The 21,983-nt window shown below is 33.4% G+C and overlaps 1 protein-coding gene across 2 annotated transcripts in view; it reads right to left on the bottom strand.

Annotated features, from left to right (window-relative positions):
* Positions 1–21,983, bottom strand: part of NECTIN3 (nectin cell adhesion molecule 3) — a 136,020-nt gene that overhangs the window by 49,413 nt on the left and 64,624 nt on the right. The window contains exons 6-7 of one of the 2 annotated variants that reach the window (XM_043594095.1): positions 13,044–13,182; positions 10,603–10,687 (exon numbers count right to left, since the gene is read on the bottom strand). In XM_043594095.1, the coding sequence (XP_043450030.1) occupies positions 10,603–10,687; positions 13,044–13,182 (224 nt within the window). Of the gene's footprint in view, positions 1–10,602; positions 10,688–13,043; positions 13,183–21,983 lie in introns of those variants that run through there. The other variant, XR_006299354.1, reaches the window with a different exon arrangement.

Below are 21,983 nucleotides of genomic sequence, written 5' to 3'. Positions count from 1 at the left end.
CAACTAAAAAAAAAGGAAGTATTACCTCCTCTACCCCATTGCAGAGAGAAAGCATGGTATCACATTGTCATTGTATAAATATTGACTTGATCAAAATTAAGAACTTTTATCTTCAAAAATCAGTTAAGAGAATACCAAGTGAGAGAATGGTGGAAAATATTTCCAAATCACATATCTGACAAAAGACTTGTAAAACTGTCTTATGCCACTCAGGCTGCTACAACAACTTACCATGTTTACTAAGTGGTTTAAAGAACATTTCTTTCACACAGTTCTAGGCTGTGTGAGATTTTAGTTCTTGGTGAAGGCTCTCTTACTAGTTTGCAGATAACTATCTTTTATCCTCACATACCAGAGAGCAGAGAAAGAAATAGGCTCTCCTCTTATCTCCTCCTATGAGGCACTAATCCCATCATGAGGGTTCTCATTACCTAAAACCTCCCCAAGGCTGCACCTCCAAATACCATCACACTGGGGGTTAGGGTTTCAACATATGAATTTTTGGGGGACAAAAACATGCAGTCCGTAATACAAAATATAGAAAGAAATCTCAAAATTCAACAATAAGAAAATGATCCAATAAAAAAATGAGCAATATTTGAAGAGAGATTTCACCACAGAAGCTAAATGGATGACAAGTCAGCAATTAAAAAAAAAAAAAAAGTTCCACATACGAGTAACTAGGGAGAAAATACAAATTAAAATCATAATGAAATACACCACACACCTATTAGAACATCTAACATTTTTAAAGTCTGATCATAACATATGGTGGTGAGGGTATGGAGGAACTCATACACTGCTTGTGGGAACACAAATGGTAAAGCTACTCAGGATGACAATTTGGCACTTTCTTAAATTATACTTTTTAAGCTACAATTACCACATGACCCATCTGTTCCACACCTAGATGTTTACTCAAGAGAAATGAGAACGTGTATTTACACAAAGACTTATACGTAAGTATTCATAGCAGCATTCCTTATAATAGTCAAAAAATGGAAACAATGCAAATGCCCATCAATAGGTAAATGTAAATAAAATGCAGTATGCCTACAAGGTTTAAAAGGAATGTTTAAAAGGAATAAACTGTTTAAAAGGAATAAACTACTGATCAACACAAGAAGGAACCAGAGATCAGAATCATTGTGGGGAGTGAAGGAAGTGACACCAAACAAACAAACATACCATATGATTCTATTACATAAAATTCAAGAACATGTAAATTAATACATAGAGACAGAAAGTAGATGAGTGGTTGGGTCCTTGGGGGGGTGGAAAGGCAACAGAGGAATGAAGAGAGGGAAAGATTATAAAGGGGCATCAGGAAACTTTTGAAAATGATGGATAAATCCATTTTCTTGATTGTGGTGATGTTTTCCCAGTCTGTGTATATGTATGCATATTTGTGTACTGTGTTTATGTATTATATGTAAAATGTATCAAACTCACACTCTAAATATATGCAGTCTGTTTTATACCAATTATAAAGCTAATAAATTTTAATAAAGTTCTTTTGAAAAAAGGGAAAAAAGAAGGGTGCCTGGGTGGCTCAGTCAGTTAAGCCTCTGACTTCGGCTCAGGTCATGATCTCGCGATTCGTAAGTTCGAGCCCTGCATGGGGCTCTGTGCTGACAGCTCAGAGCCTGGAACTTGCTTAGGATTCTGCGTCTCCCTTTCTCTGCCTCTCCCCTGCTCACAGTCTGTCTCTACCTCAAAAATAAACAAACATTAAAAAAATGTTTTTTTAATAAATAAATAAGGGAAAAAATATGTCATCATAGGCTTTGTCTATTTGTCACTAAAATATAAGCTCCATAAAGGCAATAATTGTTTCATCTGTCTTATTAACTAGTATTCCCAGTACTGGCACATAAGAAGTACTCAATACTGGTTTGATAAATGAGTGACAGAGAAAAAATAAAATAGAACTATGAATCAAAACATATAGACACCATACTTTTTAATTTCACTTTAAGCCTACTAAATTTATAATAAAAGTATAATAATTTCCAAAAGAAAAATATGCTGAATTTTCATGAATCAGGTACTATTAGTTTTATTCTTCTTCTGAAATAATTTTACTGCTTGATCTCTTTAATATTTTTACACTTGATCTTAGCCAAAAGGCTGAGAAGCAATATCTCTTTAATATTTTTATTAAGAATTACAGTTTCCTTCTTTGGGGGCGCCTGGGTGGCTCAGTCAATTAAGTGGCCGACTTCAGCTCAGGTCATGATCTCGTGGCTCATGAGTTCGAGCCCTGCATTAGGCTCTGTGCTCACAGCTCAGAGCCTGGAGCCTGCTTCAGATTCTGTGTCTCCCTCTCTCTCTCTGCCCCTCCCCTACTCCTGCTCTGTCTCTCCCTCTCTCTCACAATTAAATAAACATTAAAAAAATTTAAAAAAAAAGAATTAGTTTCTTTTTTAATAACAGCAAACACATAGTACCTACTATGTGTCAGGCATGTTCTAAGGTTCTATGGTCTAAGGATGCAGCATATGGTAATTTATTAATCCCCATAAAATCTTAAAAGTAGGTTTATCTTTTTCTCATTTATAAGAGTGATTAGTAAGAGTTTTTAGTAAAAATATCAATCCTTTATACTTCAAATGTTGCACCTATATTTCCTTTGAATATATTATTTCAATATGATTAGTTTATGTCATTATTTCATCTGAGCTTTGTTGATCACAAAACTTTGTCCCTTCACAGAAGAGAACACGGCCCTACAATTCTTTGACTACTTGTCTCAATAATTGCCACTATCTATTAACTGGAGGCAATATGCAAGATGTAAACATTTTGCTACTCAAGGGCAAAACAATGCTAGGAAATACTCAGTATTCATTTACTTGAAGCAGTCCACTCCATCATATAGTTTTCTCTAATTTGGATGAAAAATGTTAATTCTTCTGTCATCTTTCTCCCTTCCTTCTCCCTGACTCCAAAGCCTATAGCTATTGGTAGCATCTGAATATATGTTAAAATATTGAGATCCCAGGAGAAAATCAGACCATCGATGATAATTAACAAAAGCAGCTTATTAAAAAATATTATTGCAAAATGGCAGTTATGTACCAGAAAGATGAGTTTTGAAAGGAAGTAACGAAAATGTCTAAAACTATACAGTAGTAGTAGGTGGACAGGTTCAAAAAAGCCTTAAATGAAATGTGGCATGATTGGTAGCAATTAAGATACCTGGAGGACATATCCAACTCTAGAACTTGCTAACAAGTAGGACCACCTTGTTTCTAAAACCACAGTTGGATAACATTTGCTCTAGTCGGAACAACTTTTCATTTTTATCCCATTTTACAATATAAATCAATGGAAATATAAGATTCATCTTCCTAAACTTTCTGTACCACGAATTTAGATATCAAGAAGCAATGTATATATACTACTCATCCTGGAATTAAAAGAAAAAAGTTTCATATCTACTTATAAAATGTTTAAATGGTCATAATTTTGTTCAATAAGCACACAAAAGAACGAGAGTTTGCAGGAAAAAAATGGCTTTTTTGACACTTGAAAAGATGATAAAACTCACTAATAATGAGAGTGCAAAATTATAATTTTACATACACACACATTTTTTTACCTATCAGATCACCAATACTCAAGTGGAATATATATGCTGTTGGTAAGGATATGGAGAAACAGGCACTTTCAAGCATTACTGATTAGAGTACAAAATAGTATAATATTTACAGAGGATAATTTGACAGTATCTATCAAAAGTATAAACACATGTACTATTTGATACAGCAAGACCAATTCTAAAAAATCTATACTGAAGATTATACTTGGGTAGATACAAATATCATATATATAAAGCTATTCATTGCAGCATTATTGGTTTATTAAAATATTTTGACACTACAAACTGTGTAATATATGCAAATTAGAATCTTCTGTAGACATAAAAAAGAATGAGAATGCTCTGCATCCCAATAAAAAAGATCTTCAGTATATCTTAGGAGGAATGGCAAAATATTTAACAGTACATACAGCTACCTTTTATACAAGAAAAAAAAATGTGTGCATGTATGTTTCCCTGTCTATGCTTAAACAAACCTTATTAAGTCAAACAAGAAATGTATAAAAGTGATTTTCTGTAGGAGGTGTAGGGTAAACAGGAATGGGAATGGGAGGGAGACTTTAGAAAATACCCTTTTACATTTTTTTGTATGCATTATGTACTCAAAAAATAAACAGGAACACTCTTTCCTACCAACGGTCTGCCATGAGCATTTATAAAAATTTACTAAAGAATGTGATATATCATAGTGAATTATTGGGGGGAAAATCTTAGTTTCCCAAGACAGTAAATTCTGCTGAAGTATTACCATAACTGGTTTGACTGATTAACAATATTCCAGGTTAGTAATTCAGGTTTCAACAGATCTCTATTTTCTTGTGCTAAAAGGTCACTGACAGAGGGGAGAAAAAGCACTGCAGAAAAATTAGAAACTACAGAAAAATATAACATAAGACATAATGTTCATGGAGAAGTCTACTACATAATCATTGCTAATATTTTAGAGTATTGCTATAGAGTCTCTTGTTCCTCTGTTATTTTTCATACATGCTATATTGATATCTGGTACACTGATATTAGATATACTGACATTAAATATACTGGAACATAATTATGTCTCTGGGATAGGGTTATCCTAGAATTTGTAACACAAACATGGTCACAGACTGAGAAGAATATAAAGAGGTGTTTGATTCTTCCATTTATTCATTCAAAAAGATTTTGTTCAGTAACTACAACGTGCCAAGCAAGGTGTTATGCACTGGGACTATAGTACTAAGCAAGGGAGACATGATCCCTGCCTTTACATCGCTTAAGGTCTACAGTAGAGGTTCTCAAATTTGGGGCCTCAGGATCCCTCTATACCTTAAAATTTTGAGAACCCAAAGTACTTTCATTTACATGGGTAAGAGCTAACTATATTTATCTTCTTAAACATTAAAACTATGAAATTAAAAAAAACATTTTAATGTTTACTTATGTTTGAGAGAGAAAGTGAGAGAGAGACAAAGAATGCATGGGAGGGGCAGAAAGAGAGGGAGACACAGAGTCCAAAGCAGGCTCCAGGCTCCGAGCCGTCAGCACAGAGCCTGACACAGAGCTCGAACTCACGAACTGTGAGATCATGACCTGAGCTGAAGTCGGCTGCTTAACCCACTGAGCCACCCAGGTGCCCCAAACTATGAAATTTAAAAAAAAAAAAAATTTTTTATTAACATTTATTTATTTTTGAGACAGAGAGAGACACAGCATGAACAGGGGAGGGTCAGAGAGAGAGGGAGAGACAGAATCTGAAACAGGCTCCAGGCTCTGAGCTGTCAGCACAGAGCCCGACGCGGGGCTCGAACTCACGGACCGCGAGATCATGACCTGAGCCGAATTTGGACGCTCAACCGACTGAGCCACCCAGGGGTCCCCCAAACTATGAAATTTTTAAAAATATTTAATTCATTTAAACAGAATAATAGTGTGATACAAATAGCATCTTTTACGTGAGCAAATAACCATGTTTTCCAGAACAAAGATAAGCAAGAAGAGTGGCATTTTATTATACTTTTTTACATTTTGCAAATCTTTTTCTTATCTGAGTCAAAAGAAGAAAGCTTGATTTTCTTTTTTTTTTTTTTTTTAATTTTTTTTTTCAACGTTTATTTATTTTTGGGACAGAGAGAGACAGAGCATGAACGGGGGAGGTGCAGAGAGAGAGGGGAGACACAGAATCGGAAACAGGCTCCAACAGGCTCCAGGCTCGGAGCCATCAGCCCAGAGCCTGACACGGGGCTCGAACTCACGGACCGCGAGATCGTGACCTGGCTGAAGTCGGACGCTTAACCGACTGCGCCACCCAGGCGCCCCAGAAAGCTTGATTTTCATATCTGCTATAGCATTTAATCTGTTCCAATAGGTTGGTTGAAATGCATGAAGAAAAAATGGCCTCACACAGATACACTGCTAGAAAGGGGAGACACACTTCAATACTTCTTTAAGATAATTGAGAAAATTCTCCTTTGATACTATACCAAAACTCAACAACTGAAAGTTTCTTAAGGTTAGTTGCTAGTTGCTATCTGAAACTTTTCATACTCTCCTATATGAAAATCCATACGTTTATCTTATACTTTGGATATTTTATGCATGCATGATTATAACAGCATACATTGGTCATTTGGAAACTATTTGTTCACTAAGTTACACAGATATTCCAAACATTGGTACTTTTCACTATTCAGTATAAAAACAACATTCATTAATTTCCCCACTAATATCAATCCCATGGTTACAGATATAAGTTTTATAAAAATTACAATTTTTACTTGGAACCTCAAATTTTTCATTGGCAACAAATACTGTGAGTTGTTTGCCCTGAGCGACAGGTTCAGTTCATTGATTTGTGAGAAAATATCTGCAAAATTACTCAAGCCTATATGACCATGGTTTGTTAGCCATTCTTTTAAGTCAAAATCGTGTTCCACAATAAAGGCAGCTAAGTTCAGCCTAAAATTCAGTTACACAAGTACTTATGCATATATACCATTTAATAACACAGAATATTAAGACACATACACACATATTTATATGTGTATATAAGACGAATTTCTTAAATCATGAAAATTGATCTGTGTATTCCAACACCTGAAATACTGTTCATAAAACATTTTCAAGGCTGCTAAAATTAAAAATTTACCAAAGTAATCTGACAGATGGTTAGTTCTGCAAATGTGGCTATCAAGGGGTAAAAGAAAATCTCATGATATTTCAAGAGATTAAAAGCTTTCAATAATATGTCAGCATTGTGAAAATAACTTCAAGAGCCACATTCCCTATAATATTCTTGCTTGAATGAAATCCTGTTATGATCCTCAGTAAAGTCAAGTAATAGTATCTATTTCACACAATCTACTAGACCTAACTTTCCAAGAATAAATGTTATTTTAGGCTGAACCACAGAGCATTCTAAAAGATTTACATTTACATCCAGATTTTTTCCATGTCAGAAATCAAACTGTATTAGTTACATATTTCTTCCTGAAAATGATCCCTTGACCATTTTCGTTGGTTTGGGAAATATTTTTTCACATCAGAGTATACAACTCTCCCAAAACAAGGCTAAAATACAGCATTATTCATAGAACACTAAGTGTTGTCCAAAATTCTTTAATACAAAGAAATTTTATATCAGTGTTCAGTGTTTTGATGCTGGATTTGAAGCTGAATGAGATAAAGGAGCCCCCTACAACTATAAACAACACTGGCCACTCTGAAAAATACTGGTCTATAATAGAGTGGGAAAGCAATTTCTAGACCACTATGTATTCTATGATCACATTTGTGTTTAAAAAAAAAAAGGCAAAACAAACCTAGCTATAGATGTAAATATGGATGATACACCCATGAAAATAAATTCATGGAAAAAAGTCTGGGAGAATATTTAAATTCGTAACAATGGTGATAGCTGGAGAAGGAAATTATATACTTGGTGATGGAGTAATAAAAAAGAACTTTCACAGCTGACTATAAATTTCTGTAGTATTTGTTTTTGTTGTTCTAAGAACATACTTATGGATTACCTATATAATGTTCATAAAACATAATGAAAAGGTAAAATATACTTTAAAGCCATTAATTAATATTTCTTTCCCAAATGAAGACTCAACTTCTGCAGGATTATTACCTAATACATGACAAGCTGGGGATATTTCTCAATTACTCCTTGCTTCAGGTAAGATATTCTTTTTTATTTCCCTCGTACTTATGCATGCCTCCATGCATCTTCTCTGCAGTAATGGTTCCCACCCAAGGACACTGCCTCTTCACAATACCAGGCCTCATTCTCCTAACATACATTGGAAGGAAACCTTCCCCAGGATGAGTGTTGGTACTATTACCACAAAAGCAACACAAGGTGTACAAATGTGGGTACTGAGGAGGTGTCTCTTTCTGTGGTTTCCCAAGAGTAGAACACTGATGGGTAGAATAAATGAGACTGTCTTCCTTAAAGCCATGGAGGCATTCGGGAGCCTGGCCTAGGTGACTAGGTCACTAGGCCTGTTTGGGAAGGCTGAGGGCTAATGATTTCAAGCAGGAATTACCTTATCACTTTAAAGCAGACAAGACACCCAGAGAAGTGGAACATTCCCAAGGCATTTAGTATTGCAACATGCTATCACTGTATGAAACTGATCAGATAGTAATTACACACTTACAGATTTCTTGGTAACCAGGACACGGCTCTGTGTATTTTACATTTTGATATCACAGCATTAATTAAAACACAAACAGCCACATAATTAACATATAGACATTATAATGCGTGAATCATAACAAGTTATCTGATGGATAATGATTTTAGCCTAAATTATTTTTTTTAAAGATTTTTGTTTTGTTTTGTTCTTGAGAGAGAGCGCATGCGCATGAGTGGGGTAAGGGCAGAGAGAGAGGGAGAGAGAATCTTTTAAGCAGGCTCCACACTTAGCTCAGAGCTTGATGCAGGGCTCAGTCTCATGACTGTGAGATCATGACCTACGCCCAAATCAAGAGTCAGATGCTTAATGACTGAGCCACTCAGGTGCCCCAGCCTAAATTATTCTTAAAAGCTTTATAGAATTGGGGAGTTATTTCATCTCCAATTCAAGTTCTAACTCTCTTAAGCAAAATTACAGCAACTAGTTCACCCTCAGCAATAGTTTGTACAATCAGTTTTATAGCTAGAAGATGGAAACAGTCACATTTTTTACCTGCTCAATTTCACAGATGAGGAAAAAGTCACAATGTTACCACATAGTCTCCGACTCCCAAAGTCCAATGTTTGTTATTCATTGCAGGTGCTTTCCCTTCAATCTTCTTTCTAAACTTCCCGTTACTTTTCCACTATAACTTCATTTCCACCTAGGTTTATGCTTTTGAGTATGCAATTTATTACAAATCAAATTATTCTAATCACGAAGTGAGTAATTTCATCACCTGCTTCATAACTTCTACCTCAAAAAGCCAGGAAGCATTCCCTAATTCCAAGGACACTAAAAACTATAGTTTCTAGCACTGTCAACTCAAATCATCCAAGAAAAATCTTCCTTTTGTGTTTATTTGGAAACAACTACAGATATAAAAGTCATATTTTTTAAACTAAAACCTGGGACCCATGATGACCTAAACCCAATATTTTTTTCCAATTTATAAGCTTTTGTAAATATTTAATTTGAAGATATTAAATAATAACAACTTATATAATCAACTGGTTTTATAGACAAGAATTAAATTATGTGTAGTTAGCGTTGTCCTAGAAAATTACTAACCATGTTCTTAAAAAATTCCCAAAACTTAATCTGGAAATCTTCTGGTTAATTACTAGGTTTGTGAAGGGAAGAAGACAGCTGCCTTTCTGTAGCAGTTAGCAAGAGCTCTAGCTAAATATTTTGTTGACATTTCACAGTACTTGTCAAGTTCATTTCTTTGCCAAAAGAGATGTGAGCTTACACTCTGCATGGAAACAAGAGGTCTGGGAAGATAGCATGTCTTCACCCAAAGACCCCAAACTTGTGTGTGACAACAAACCTGGTGCCCACTGGCAATGAGTGCACATGCCAGGGAATGCTCCTCCCTGCCCCCATGCTCAGGCAGTAGACTGAACATGTGGTCAACTAAGACACAGAAGATAAGAACATCTTAGTACCTGTGCTGAACTGAGCACAGAAGGCTGAGCACATCTTAACAGATACATTTCCTTGGAATTTTTCCACCAAATTAAATTAATTGGTGGGCAAATAATTTGCTTTATTCCAGCTGAAGACAGAAACATATTTTAGGGGAAAAATATTATAGAATGTTTCCACAGGGAATAAAAACCCAATATAGGGTCAGGGCCCCAATCGGTTACTTGGATGCTAGATGGAAAAAAACAAAACCAGAACAACTAACACTAAGAATAAAAATATTCAAATACCCGATGATTTCAACTTTCCCAAGGACAGCCTATTAATCTACGTAGAGAATATGAGATAGACGCATTTAATTGATACTTTCACATGAATTATTGTAAACTGATCCCAAAAGAAAATTTAAAATGATCATAAATGTAATGTGGGGACCAATATTCATATCCAGAACTTTAAACTGGAATATAAACCTTTTGTTGCTAAATAAAGGAACGCTAAAATTTAGATTTTGAGTATACTGAAACAAAAATCAAATACATACTCCAAGGATTAAAAGCTCTTCATCATATCCTAGCAAAGACATTCGATTTTTCTTTTATTTTATATAAAGATGCATACTTTACAATGAATATGCATGTCAATAAACTATTAACAATAAATCTTTGGGCATAAGCTTTTAGTAAAAATCTGTACTCCTAATAAAGTGTTGATTTGTCTTATCTACACTGGGTATACCATCGTTTCTTACCAATTTGTAGGCAAAATTTGATGCTTTAAATGTTGCCGAGAAATGATTATGTATTACTATGCTACATTTAACGTATAATGACTAAATAATATCAAATAATATACATTGCTTAGTGTTTTTTATTTCATTTTATTTTAAGTGTAATCAGGAACACATACCTGATATAGAAGGTCTTTTTGAGGCAAAGGGGGAGATCGTTCTTCATACATAGGAGGTGGTTTATGTGTGGGTGGAAGGTCGATCCTGCATTAAAAATGTTAAAACATGTGATTGCAACATTTAGCAAAAACAAAACAAACAAACAAACAAAAACAAGGGAGGGGAGGAGGCTATCAAGGTTCTCTTAATTTTTGAGGATATTTTCCTCACACTAATATTTATATTAGTGGATATGCTTAATTCAGTTGTTATATTTTATCATACAGGGAGGAAAAAAACAGGTTTTAAAGGTTCCAATGTTTAAAACTCATCCAATTGATTCATTTGAAGAAGCAAACTCAAATGGAAGCATTTTTTGAAAATTATTACTAAGCAAGTGACCTAATCCATGACCAATTTACTTAAGTATTGCATGTTTTTCCATCTCACTATATTATTATATTACTACACCTACCATCGTATTAAACAGTCAAACATGTGCAATGGAAGGCAAAATGTCGTAAGATTTAAAAAATTATATCTTAAAATGATAATGAAAACACTTACATTTTTGAAATACTTTCAAAACTAATTTTTTAAGTGTGTGTCTGTTGGTTGGTTTATTTTAGAGAGAAAGAGAGAGAGTAAGGGAGGGGCAGAGAGAATCCCAGGCAGGCTCCACACGGTCAGTGCAGAGCCCAACGTGGGGCTTGAACCCACAAACTGTGAGATCACAATCACAGCCGAAATCAAAAGTTGGTCACTTAACTGACTGAGCCACCAAGGTTCCCCATCAAAACTAATTTTCAAAAGCCATGGTCACTCTTAGAATATTCATCATGTAAATTAGGATTCTGAATCTAAAGACCATTATAAATCTTGTCACCTGAAATAAACCAAGGTGCCATTACATCCTTAGGGAATGTATTTTTGCCAAAATAACCCATTTTTAAAAACCTGTATTTTCATGTATTTAAGCATTGTTGTCACAATACAAATAGAATATATTTTGTAGCTCTCTGCATTTTAGGAAATAATTTTTTTATCTATTCTCATACTTTTGAAGTTCACAGATAACTAATTTACAGTAATTACGATTATTAAATCAAACAAAAATGTTACCTATAGTAAAAAATCAAGAGAATGAAATCTATAGAGGCCAAAGTAATTACAAATTCTCTGTGGTCTAATAGCTTCTCAATGTGGACATGAAATAACATTTTAAATGAACAGAATTCAAACAACAAATAAAGATTATGTTTTGAAATTACACAAAAGCTTGAGATAACTTGGGAGCTAAAATAAAGTTAACCAAATGCTAGTTACTCTTGAAATATTAAAGAACTATAAAAGTTATTGGAACTATAAATTATTATAACTATGAACACTAAAGAACCAGTGATATAGGTGTTCACTAAAAAGGTACTTTACAGTCCTTTAAAAGTAATTATTTCTTTTCATGTCATGAAAATCACAGCAAAGTCATAGCTCCAAGGAACCATCAATCATTTGGGTGAGAAAACTGAGGCTCATGGAGGTGATGTGACTTGTCCTTGATCATACCACTACTTTAATCATGACAGAGCTGAGACTAACACTCAGATGTCTTTAATCCAAGAAGATCTATGCTATAACTGTGCCAGATTAGAAAGGCGCGCGCACACACACACACACACACACACACACACAGCATTTATGAAGACAGAAGAAATATATTGAGAGACAGACTTATTTCCTAATATAAAAATATTAATAACCACATAATACTACCATTTATATAAAACTTCATGATTCATAAACAACATTATTATATTCTACTCATCACAACTATAGGTAAGTAGGAAAAATATGAAAATATTATTCACATTCCATAGATGAAGCAACAAAGCTGTTGATGGAATTAAATGAATTGGGACATTTGTCTTTTGATTCTACAGCAAAGTGTAATATCTGCTTTATAATTCTATCTCAATGATTGGCCCAAAACATTGCTTACTCTTTAAGTGAACAAACTGCACACTTTGTAATTCACCAAAACCAAAATTGTTTAAGAAAAAAAAGCTTTAAAACTCAATGTATTTGATAGCTCTTGGCGGCTGAAGGTTAAGATCTATCCATACATAAGACTGGCATATACCATCTGGAGATGCAATTAAACGTCTAAGTTTTGAATCTCTCTTTCAAGCACAGTTCTTCAAAGACCTGCATTTTTATTCAGAAGACAGGACAACATAATTTATCATTGTTATCATTTGGAATGATGTCTAATATATTTGTCTCCAACAGCCCCTTGACACTATACACCAAAATAGTACATTCTGATTAAACCATGGTCAGCTCACAAAGATCTAACAGTGTCTTTACTCTCATCCCTCAGACATTTTACATACGAGTAGCCGTAAAGATAGATACAAAGACTGACTCATACTGAATGTTGAACACAAGCAAAAAAGTTACCTACACTTTGTCAAGATAGGATGGTCTCTTTTTTCGAGGAGTCAGCAGCACAGTCACAAAGATAGCAATGATGAAAAGGGCAAGGACGGCTCCAATTACGGCGCCAGCTACGGCTATGGAGGAGGTCTGCTTAAATGGAACATCTGTAAAGTAACAAAAATCAGGCTTTTCAAACAATTTTAAAAAGAGTTCTTGAATTTGCACACCCTAATTTCTATAATGTGCAAAGACTGATTGAAGTTTGTTAGAGGACCTCAAATTTGATTCAGTACTTTTTGTAGGATTATGCTAACACCCTCCTTCCTTATGTCACCTTAGCACTCCAGCTTTCCTTTTTTTCAAGTTATGAAAATAATATCCCCAGTCAGATAGCAATGAGTGAATCTATTTTCTATGGTCAAAGAATGTCTGGAGAAGAAACGATAGACAAAAGGATGAAAGCTATTTTAAGTTCTTACTCTAAGAGATAAAACATTTTTTCATTATTCTTTGAGTTAACCAACAATATATACATTTACCATTTTTTATTCGAGTAAAATACAAAAGAAGTTCTACTAAAGAAACTAAAACCTTCAAGAAGGGGCAAACCGAAGACACACAAAAAAATCCCAGATCTAATAAATATGGCAAAAAATGACACTGTATAAGTTTTTTAATAGAGGTATTATAAAAACAGCACTTGTTGCAGATAATTTCCCTTAATTCATGAACATTTAATACAAAGTACACTTAAGACAGTGTCTCTAACACAAAATTAAATGGAAAATCTTCCCTATCCCCTGGATATAAACACACTACATAATTTCTAAATACCAGTTTCTCTTTCCCAGTCTGCACCATAAATTTTATAAAAAAGGATTTTAAAAACATATTTAGCAATTATCATGTCATACAATACTGAAAAATTAAGTCACCCTATTTTATGAACATCCAAATAAGGGAATGTATTAAAACTATTGCAACTATATATTTTCAAGTGTAAGTACTATGGATATGACAAAACAATCGTTATGTGCATTATTTTGACAATTTCAGCAACATTAATTTTGAGCAATTACAAAGTACCTTCAATATACACAATTTTGTCTTATCTTTGTAACCAGTAAGAAAGATGTTTAAGATAAACTTCTATATTGCAGTTCTAAAGTTAAATATTCTGCCCAAGGTCATTCCATCAACTAGTAGTAGAGAACAGAAAGTGAAATAAAGCTAGCTGGGTTAGGCTAGAAGCCCTCATTATGCCCTTGTTGGGAGAAAACGTTTTTATACGACTGCACATCTAATGTAGACTCTCCTTTCGGCTCCCCTATGAAGAACTCTTAGCTTTCACTTAAATAGGCGTTCACATAGAGTTCTAAATAATTGCAATTACCATTGGGACCAGACATGGCAAGTTTAGAAGACATTAAGGCAGTTATCAGTTTTGAAATATGTTTCACGGACTTACCATCATAGTATTTCCATATAAATACATATTTAGAAGTATTTTCCAACTCTGTATCTATTAAAATGTGAGTTGCATGTTGTTTTAGATTGCTAAAAAAATATATTTCCTTTCTTCCCAATTATAAAAATTTCTTTAGCAAACTAACAATTCTTTATTAATGAGTCATTTTATTAGTCTCATTCTAGACTAAAAACTTTACATCAATGAGTAGCAAGTAACTCATTTCAATAACTTTCAAACTTTCAATTAGGATTTAAAAATAGTAAAATATACAATTATTTTAAACAATATAACCAGTTTAGTCATTCAGGATCTTACTCTCATTTGCTAATACACCCAGTTTATCTTCCTATTGTTGCTCATTTCTCTAATCCCTACTACCTCCATTTGAATACGTGCTACGTGAGAAAAAGTTTGAAATCCAAGCCAGTCAAATAATACTCTGCTCTTGTCAATGTTTAAAGATTTGGAATGACCTAGGAGTAATTTCTACTCTACACGATCACTTTTCCAACCATATACATTCTAGCTTTGTATTCAGTCTTTAAAAGTCCAACTGAAATCTATTAAGATTACATACCCAAGGTTATGTGACCAAGGTCATATATATTTTCAGTGGCATAAATAAAAAATCCTTAATTGTCAAATACGCTACCTATTCCACTAGTTTTCTAAAGGTTTTTCTTCAAAGGAAATCTTTCTTTTGCTGAGGGATCAAAAGCATCCCTATCAATTTTGCCCAAGTGTACTGAATTCAAATTTGAGTGTTCTTATCTTGATGGTAAGACAAAGTTAATACCATATTTATAAAAATACTTTTAAATACTTCTGAAGTTATTTTTGAAAAACTCAGGTTACTCTTTGAATGTAAGATTTTCAATGTACAGATCATTATACATTCATCAAACCTCACACCTCCAAGAAAACCTCTCATTTAATCTTAATAAAGATATTAAATTTGGTAGCGTTTTGTAATAAGATATAATAATCACAGACTTTTCACATCCTAAGGTAATTTCCAACTCTGTACTATTTTTAATATCCTTAAGTAATTCTCAAGTCCAAATAGACACTATTTTCTGAACATTTAAATTATGGTCTATTTATCCACTTCTGTCCCATTAGTCTTATAAATCCTAGCTCTGGGACTCTGAGTTGACTTTGTATAGATATGATGACTCTTCCTTCTATCTTAAATTGGGCATATTTATTTCACCCAGTTCCATTCATTCTTTATTCATATTTTTCCTTTCTTTTTTGTACACCTCTTCTTAGTACCAAACCAGGCTAGTAAGTACTGAAAAGAGCAAATCAAAGAAAAACTACATATGAATCCGTTTACCAACTGGATATTCTACAGAAGCAAATTGATTATGTTAAATACACAAATGGGATAGGTTTCATGTTTCCTTTTCTGATTCTTCTACTAACTGAGAAAAAACAAAGAAGAATATATTTACGATATTAACCGGTGATGAACACTAGTATGAAAAGCAAAGAGCAAGCTGAAATTTCTTGTATTCAAGTCAAAGAATTTTAATGAAAATTGAGAATTTAGCTACAACACTGCCTCCTCCACATCTCTGCCCACATAATCTACTCTATATTACAATCAAACTACAAGGAGGAAATAAGCAAATGTATAAAAATTTGGCATTTTTAAACATTCAGCTAATTTACTGAATGAATGACATGACATTACCATCACCTAAGGAGACAGACTACTAAATCTTAACTATCTGCTTACAATCAGCAGAAAACAAAAGTGCTTTCCCCAATACAACAAAAGCTTACTGCCCATAATAGATATCATGCATATGTCTTCTAGGGAAAATGTTCAAAAATGTAACACATCATACCAAAAGAAACTTAATACAGACATAAAAATTTTCATTATTTTTGAAAAAAATATACATATAACTACTAAACTGAATTTAAGTTTGTCTTTATTACTCTGATACATACGAATAAAAAATATGTTGAAGCTACTCAAATATGCTTACCTAATTCACATCTGACAAGATTTGAAAAAAATAAATACTATTCTACACAGCAAAACATAGCAACTTGCTAAAAACCACTTGAAACGGGTGAATATAGAAATCTACAGGCCCTTTTCACACACTCAAACACCAGGACCTAACAATTAATGGAAATATTTTCCTTTATTAACTATTTTCCTTTATTACCTTCACCAAAACTTCAGTGGTTCTACTACCTGATTCACACATTAATGTGATACCCTACAAATTTATCTTCTCAACTTTTATTTGCCCTTATAATACATATCACTGTATCACCAATTTTTCCCCATAAATATATCTCACTTTTATTTTTCAATAGCCACTTTAAATTTTTTTTTAATTTTTTACATTTATTTATTTTTGAGAGACAGAGAGACAGAGCACAAGTAGGGGAAGGGCGGAGAGAGGAGACACAGAATCTGAAGTAGGCTCCAGGTTCTGAGCTGTCGGCACAGAGCCTGAGTGGGGCTCGAACTCCCAAACTTTGAGATCATGACCTGAGCTGAAGTCGGAAGCTTAACCCTCTGAGACACCCAGGTGCCCCTCAATTGCCACTTTTAATGTTTACTTTTCCAATACACCTTCTACTTCATTATATCCATCGAAATATTTCTCTCACTACTTTTTAATAAATGTCCTTTCTTTGGGTCGGGATGGTGTTGTCACCTCTCATTCAACAAATTACCAATAGTAACCTAACGTGTCAGGCACATGCTAAGTGCCAAGAATGTAAGGATGAATTTTACATAGTCCCTATCTTCACAGTAGAGAGCAAAATCCCTAACGTGGGATCACAGAATCCATAAAAATATTTTTTCCAATGTAGAAAGAGATTATTATCACTTATCCCCTTTTTTAGGATAAGTGATAATTACAAAATAAATGTGGTGCTAGTATATAATACACGGACTGGCACTGGTAGCTTCACTTAGTCCAAACGTCAGGTGTTCACTTGCTACACAAGGCATCTACAAAATCCCATGGATAGTATGGGATGGGATAGTTCCAGAATGAAATCAAACAATTACACATCCACTTTGTTGTCCCCTCTCAGCAGAGCCAGCATCTTGTGACACAGTACGGATGTATGAGAGCTCAGCTGAGTGAAATAGTAACTACCCTAGATTTAACGAACAGTCAAGAATTTAAAGGAGGCCAACATGGACGCCCCCGGTGACAGAGGAACATGAGAGGATCTGTGCTAATCCATGTTATATACTAGGAAGCATTTATTCTTAATAGATGTCATTCCTGCAAAGAATTGGCAGAATGAAGAGAACACCAACTATGAAGGCACAAATAATGACAAAACCCCTTAAAACAGCAATGCAATTATCTTACTCTTAATACACAAATTTTATCAGTTACATTATGAAGCAAAACCATGGCCATATAATCAGTGATGAGTCAACCAAAAAACTGAAACGCATTAGGAGGCCAAATAAAATAAAGATTTACATTCACTCTTATTAACCATAAACCTCACACTAAACCCATACTGTGCTGAAATAATAGCTAATATGAGGGGTGAAGTTATTGTGATTAGCAAGACATCGAAAAAGCAAACATTCTGAACAGGAGACTAGCTCTAAAAACAGTAGTTGGGATGAAAACTGTTAAGGCTCCCAACAATGTACTTCTTCCATTTAAATCTACTTGTTTTTGAGAAGTTGTATTTTAGCTACCAAATATCAAAATAAAAACCAAGTATCAAAATATCTGAACATGGAATCAAACCTTTGAATCACTGAATCAAAAATACAAAATCATAATTAAAAAAAACAAATGAAGCACATCCCCATCACATGGTTTGAGCTGGATCTTGAATGCAGTGAAGTGTAGAAAGGAAATTTCAGGTAAAAGCAGTATGGTCATAATTATTCAGACATCAAAGCACACGGTATGGTAAAAGAAGAGAGCTAATAAACCTAGACATCAAGTAGGTTCCCTGTTAGATCTAGGCTTTGAGCATCTAATGACTGCTAATATCAAAAGAAAAGCAGGCATTACATGCCTTCTGATAGAAGATACCACCACTTAGGAAGTAATTTTGCCCCCCCCCCCCAATTACACCTTAATCTTATCAAGGTTCTAGATCTGACAATTTACAGAAATTACAGAGGTACAACTGGCACAATCCAAACTGGGAAGCTGCAGGACACAAATGAAGCCATTTCTTCAACAAATAAATTGCAAGGGAAAAATCAAGGGAGTGGGGAATGCCTCATGGAAAACACATAGATTAAAAATATTAAAATATCACAATGTATGGGTCACATTTAGAAACTAATTAAAACTACAAAAAAAGTGATTAGAATTTGAACACTCATTGGATTCTTAATATTAAAGCATTTTTAATTTTTGGTACAAGAAATCTGTGGTTACTTTTCCTAAATGTTTCTACTCTTAGAGCTGTATGCTGATACATTTACAGATGAACTAAGGGCAGGAGGGATTATGTGAATAGGAATTTAAATGGAACAAGACTGACCATGAATTGATAATAAACAGAAGCAGGTACACTGAGGTTCATTTCATTATTCTGTCCTATTTTCATATAATTTCTCATAAGAAAATGTCTTTTAAAAAGAGAGGCCAGTCTTCTAGATCTAGTTACCTCTGGCTTTTAGACCAAACTGTCCCTTCAAGACTAGGTGTTTCCTGAGATATTTCTCATAACTGAGACTGTGAAATTAGATATCATGTCTATGTAGAAATATCATACATGTAAGGAAATAGGCCTTGAATTATTTTCTCAAGTTTTAAAGATATTTTAAAGTTATCTTACTAAACTCACTTTCACTCTGCTTCACCAGCAGCAAAAAAGGTAAGTAATCTAGGATAAATCAAAATTGAATCAAGTTTTATCCTCATAAATTTAAATGAAAATGATAAAACAACTATTATCAAGGTTCAAGAAATGACCCCTAAGGATATATACAGCAAAGGCAAACCTATCCCTACTCAACTCAAAGTAGATAGGTACAAAAATCAAAACAAAAATAAAAAAAATAAAACTGCAGCTAACTGGGATAGAGAAAACAAATACTAAACAGAAAGCATTTTTAAAAACATAGAATAGTTGATACCCTGCGTACACTATTACAGAGATTCTTTCATGCATAAATTTTCATTAGAATAACAAGAGGGAAACCAAACTTAATCCACACTGTATGCTATTTAAAAATAAAAACAAAACAACTGCTGCTTGCCTTAAATAATTTAAAGTTTAGGAAAACAAGTATTATTTTAAACATAAGAGATACGAAACAGGGAGGTGATTACAATCAGAACAATGGCATTTACAATGAAAGCAGTAATAAGTGAAAAGCCCTAAATGCCAACTTACAAAACATCTCACGAAATGTTCATTCCAAATAGAAAGCCAGTATGTAAAATTTAATTTATGTTAAAGTTGCAGCAAAAATATTCAAAATTTGTTTTAACTGCTAAGCCTGGAGAAACAGATAATTCATGATTGTGGAGAATGTTATTCACAATGTGTATAGGAAATAGGAATTAAGTAGTCAATTAAAAATAAATCCTATAATGGCTAACCTACCAACTTAGATGCTCCCTCAAATTTTAACTGTGTCCTTTAACCTTATATAATCTTGTTTGGGAAGAGGAATAAAAATAGGTTTTGAATTCCCACAAAAACTTCATTAAATATAAGAAACTGAGTTATACACAACACACACACACACACACACACACACACACACGCACACACACTCTTCAGCAGATAATATAACAAGGAGAAAGGTAATACAGAAATATAGGCTTGTTATAGAAATATGCCTCTATAAAGAATTTTTTAAAAACTTTTATTTAAAGATTTGTTGCATGGCTATTAGGGGCTACCACCTGATAAATAACTTGGTAAAAAAACAAAAACAAAAACAAAAAAAAAACCACTGATACAAATCAAATTAAAATTAAATCCAAACTCCATATACCAAAAATTTGAGAAAGGAGCATATTCTTATGGATGATACATTTCCAATTAACAAGCAAACAGAAAAGAACAATTAAATCTGTAAATCATTCCTCTATTTGAATTAAAAATTCAATATGCGTACCATTTCTTCCTTTCTTATATTTTACATAATACTCCCACACATTCACAACTTCTTATTCATATACCTTTAGTATTTACCAAAAGCAATTATCAAACTCAAATCAGATGTTTTCACATATGAAAGTGTTACATTTATCTCAATTTTTGCACTCATACATGGTACTTCCTACAAGCCCTTCTGCTAAACATTTAGCTAGGGTTATCTCTAGAAAACGTTCCTATATATGGCTATCAGAAGTAATACCTACTACTGAAAAACCTTAATGGTTTCTTTAATGTCAGACTTATCAAATAGAAACCTTTTAGGCACATGGTAAAATACTAAATATTTCAACTATAATGTACTTCTCAAATGTAACTTTTAAAGTTAACCCCTAGCCTATTAAAGTTTTAATATATTTTAATAAAAATGGCAGGACAAAATAAAAGTTGCATTCATCATCCCTGCATTACTGAAATATTTTAACCAGTGTGAAGGAAAACCCTAAAGTGAATACAAAAATGAAAAGCCAGTTCAAAGAATAAAAAAAAGAAACATAAACATCGTCAAAATGAAGTAAAACATTCTATCTTTTCCAAAAAAAATAAAAGGATTTTCCTATGTACCTATCAATTAGCTGTGTACGTCACTGATATCCAAAAATTAATTTAACAAAAGTTTATTTGATATGACTATTCATGTTCACAAATAAGTCTCTATGTACAGTAAATAAACATAAAGTTCTAATAAACAGCAGTGCAATGCTTCAGAAAGTCTTAACTAGTACCAGCTTCTTAAAATTTTGAAATCTTAGTTTGTCAAATGATTTATATTAAGGATACAGAAGGTATCAAACATTCACTTGCCGTTTTCCATGTCATCCTCTCCCATCATAAAACAAAACAGAAAAAAATAACAACCCTAAACACACAATGGCCACAATATAAAAGGAAGGTCATAATCACTAAGCGGATATTTATATTTTTGTAATACAGTTCTTAAAATATAATATTTCCTTCAGATTATACTCAAGAACCACTGAGATTTATACAGTGATTATTCTGCTCAGTTTCATATAGCATTTCAAACCATTGTTCTAAAAATGAAATTGTGAACAAAAAGCCACAAATTCCTATCTTCTATGGCAAGAAATTTTAGATCCATCTTTCTTGTGGCCATATGAGTGCTGGTATTTAAATTAAAAAATAAAGTCCACTTTAATCACAGGGTATTATCAATAAAATTTTGCTTCCAATGACTTGGACCAAAGAGTCTTAATATTTGTATATCAGTGGTTAATTATATTAAAACCACATATTTTTTAACAAGATACCAGTGAGCTTACCTGTGTCCTTTGCTGATATTACAGTCTTATACTACGTGTGTAAGTGGGAAGAGAAATAAAAGAGGTT

This window comes from Prionailurus bengalensis, chromosome C2 (assembly GCF_016509475.1).
Source record: "Prionailurus bengalensis isolate Pbe53 chromosome C2, Fcat_Pben_1.1_paternal_pri, whole genome shotgun sequence".
In the NCBI taxonomy this organism is placed as follows: Eukaryota; Metazoa; Chordata; class Mammalia; order Carnivora; family Felidae; genus Prionailurus; species Prionailurus bengalensis.
Note: the sequence above shows the minus strand (reverse complement) of the source record. Positions and strands in the feature narration are given on the sequence as shown.